Here is a 2,706-nt window from a genome sequence, read left to right on the forward strand (position 1 = left end):
TTTTTTTTTTTTTTTTTTTTATTATTATTATCTTTATCTACCTTTTTCATCACTTTCACTTGCATTGCATTGCAGGGGATGCTGCTGTTGAGAAACTTTTAGACGTTGGCCAGACTGAGGTCTCCCACCCTTGCCCTCCTCATGTTTTACGCTTTTCATGTTTACGCTCTCCTCCAGGATTCAAACTCTTTTTCTTTCTTTATCTATCTATCTTGTAGGAATGCCCTGATCAGTTCCAGTTCGTGTCTGCTGTTGTCGATAGACTTGGATATGAAGTACTGTATTGTTTCCAACATACCTTTTTTTACTTCTTCCAAGTGTATTACATCCTCCAATTACTGCATTTACAGCTGGCTTCAGTGTGCCACTTACAAGTTGTCAACTTGTACTGTATTATTCACAGGTTAAAATGGTAAAGCTTACTAGTAGAGTTGTAAACACTTACTACGCAAGTCTATGTCTTGGCAAGGTAACTTATTAACACTCCAGACTTCCTCTTAGCTAGAATACTCTTTCTCAAAAGTCATTATGTCTTTGGTTACCCATCTCTCTTGCAGCCTGGAGACAATGATGTTATGTGCTTTGACTCACGGCCATCAGATGCCATCAACGTTGCTCGATCATGCCAGGTATGCTACTTACCCGGGGTTACACCCGTCCATCAATTTCTTTCTTTCTTTGTTCCGGCTGATGCTTGAATGCTGCCATAACATGTGCTTTTGTTTTTCGTATACCAGGCTCCAATATATGTGAATAAAGCAATAGTTCTAGAAGAGGCTATCAAAATTGGTTATGGAGGCAGATCGCAGAGCGCAAAGCCTGTTTTCAATGTTATACTTGACAGGTTTTTAGTTTTTTTTTTTTTTTTAATAAATCTCGTGGGTTTGTTACACTGTCTCACTCTGTCTCAGTTGCTAACCACATGTTGGGTGTTCTTGTTCAGCGCTCCCGAGGGACCAGATCCTTTATCAGAAGAGCTTATACTAGTGAGGAATATGGATCTGGCGTCTAAAGAGGAAAGGTACATGGATGCAGGTATACAAACTGTTCTGGATGGCATCTATAATCCTCCGTGTGCTTTACTTTACAGACTCCTCATTTTTTTTTTAAATTTTTTTTTTCTTCTCTGGGATCACATTTGCAGCGATGTGGAGAGACAAATTGAAGAAGCTTCAGAACTCGAGGTGAGTAGGCAATTTTTGGTGACATATGAACGCCCATTTGAGAGACATTAATGAAGTGACATTGATAACTGAATTGTTTTGTTTGCAGCTCTGCTGTATATAATAAGGGTGTAGCAACTCCTGAGAGTTACGAGTAGAGAAATAATAGGAGCAAAGGAAGAAATTGGATGTAGGATAAGATAAGAATGCAAGTGTGATGAAAAGGGTATGGAGAGAGAAATATATAAGATGCGCTTAGATTGATGGTATCTCATGTACTGAGAGGAAGAACTTAGATTGATGGTATCGCAGCACCACGTATTCGAGAGTAAATGAAAGATGTATGGATAGCTGAGGGAATGTGTGAAATGTAAATGGAAGAAGACTAAATGAAATGCATTCTTTTTAGTATATATGTGTGTCTCTCAACTTTGAATGATTTGGCAAAGACGATTTTTAGGAGAAACTGAAGGCAGAAGCAGACAAAACGAAAAGGGGGCGGTTACAGAGGGAAAGACGAGATGTGGTTGCGCTTATTAATGAATGTCTCTTTATTGATTGTGAAAGACAAAGCAGTAAGTTATAAGAAACGTGAATGATTTCCCCTGAAATGATGGTTACACCAATGGACTTTTGATAGCTTCTTGCCAACACTCCCCTTTTTTCACTTGGTTTCGGGTTAAGTTAAAAAAATAAAAAAAATAAAAATAGGAATGAGGGTGGCCCGGCTTTGGTGCATTGAGAGTAGCAGAGTTCATAAATGCTTGACAGAGTTACAGTTGAACGGACATTCACTTCCTTCTTCATCCACTACAGACATTCCCCTTTCCTTTCTAGTTTCTTTTACTGCAAAACAGATCTCTGCGACTGTGTCCGAGAGAGTCCCTCTGATATTGGCCTGGTTCACTCAGATACTTTTTAAACTAAACTCATCTGATTGAGCCGTGTCAATATCTAAGTCCTCTCTCGTCGCTATTTTCGAACTTTATAAGTTTGTTTTTGCAGGTTGTTGATATTGTGTATGTTTAGGTAAGTTGTTGATATGGTGGCGATGTACTTTATCTACTCGTCGACCGACCCATTCAGTATGAGGTTTTATATATAATTATACAAAATCTTGTATCTTGCTCAGTTTGATCGAAAGCATTTGCCAATATCGGATCCACAACGTGATTAGATTAGATGCTCCTGTTGTTAATTTCTTATATACAAGTTGTTCTGTAAACAGACAATTCGATGCAATCAACACAACACTCGTATTTATACATAATTGAAGGAGAAGAGGTAAAATAAGACATGATTGGTTTAAAGATGATGGTGGTGGTGAGTGACTCTGGCCATATCACAGTCAGTCTTGTGTAGGTAGACCATTCTGGGCCCAGGCAGTATAGCCACCGGTGACATCTTTGACTGCCGTGAAACCCTGCAATTTAACGATCCCAAATTCATTATTATAACTATGAACAAGCTTTTTTTTTTTTTTTTTTTTTTTTTTTTTTTTTTTTTTTTTTTTTTTTTTTTTTTTTTTTTTTTTTTTTTTTTT

The 2,706-nt window shown here is 37.7% G+C and overlaps 2 protein-coding genes across 3 annotated transcripts in view; one reads left to right on the forward strand and one right to left on the reverse strand.

The window, feature by feature from the left end:
- The window catches only part of LOC104762968 (bifunctional nuclease 2-like), a 3,912-nt gene extending 2,138 nt beyond the window's left edge, over nucleotides 1-1,774 (forward strand). For both annotated transcript variants that reach the window (XM_010486389.2, XM_010486390.2), the window contains exons 3-10: nucleotides 76-119; nucleotides 219-275; nucleotides 404-469; nucleotides 558-629; nucleotides 738-844; nucleotides 944-1,035; nucleotides 1,145-1,184; nucleotides 1,273-1,774. In XM_010486389.2, the coding sequence (XP_010484691.1) occupies nucleotides 76-119; nucleotides 219-275; nucleotides 404-469; nucleotides 558-629; nucleotides 738-844; nucleotides 944-1,035; nucleotides 1,145-1,184; nucleotides 1,273-1,321 (527 nt within the window). In that variant the 3' untranslated portion in view covers nucleotides 1,322-1,774. The remainder of the gene's footprint in view (nucleotides 1-75; nucleotides 120-218; nucleotides 276-403; nucleotides 470-557; nucleotides 630-737; nucleotides 845-943; nucleotides 1,036-1,144; nucleotides 1,185-1,272) is intronic.
- The window catches only part of LOC104762969 (thiosulfate sulfurtransferase 16, chloroplastic), a 1,309-nt gene continuing 912 nt past the window's right edge, over nucleotides 2,310-2,706 (reverse strand). The window contains exon 4 of the mRNA XM_010486391.1: nucleotides 2,310-2,586. Within this exon, the coding sequence (XP_010484693.1) occupies nucleotides 2,512-2,586 (75 nt within the window). The 3' untranslated portion in view covers nucleotides 2,310-2,511. The remainder of the gene's footprint in view (nucleotides 2,587-2,706) is intronic.

This window comes from Camelina sativa, chromosome 18 (genome assembly GCF_000633955.1).
Source record: "Camelina sativa cultivar DH55 chromosome 18, Cs, whole genome shotgun sequence".
Classification (NCBI taxonomy): Eukaryota; Viridiplantae; Streptophyta; class Magnoliopsida; order Brassicales; family Brassicaceae; genus Camelina; species Camelina sativa.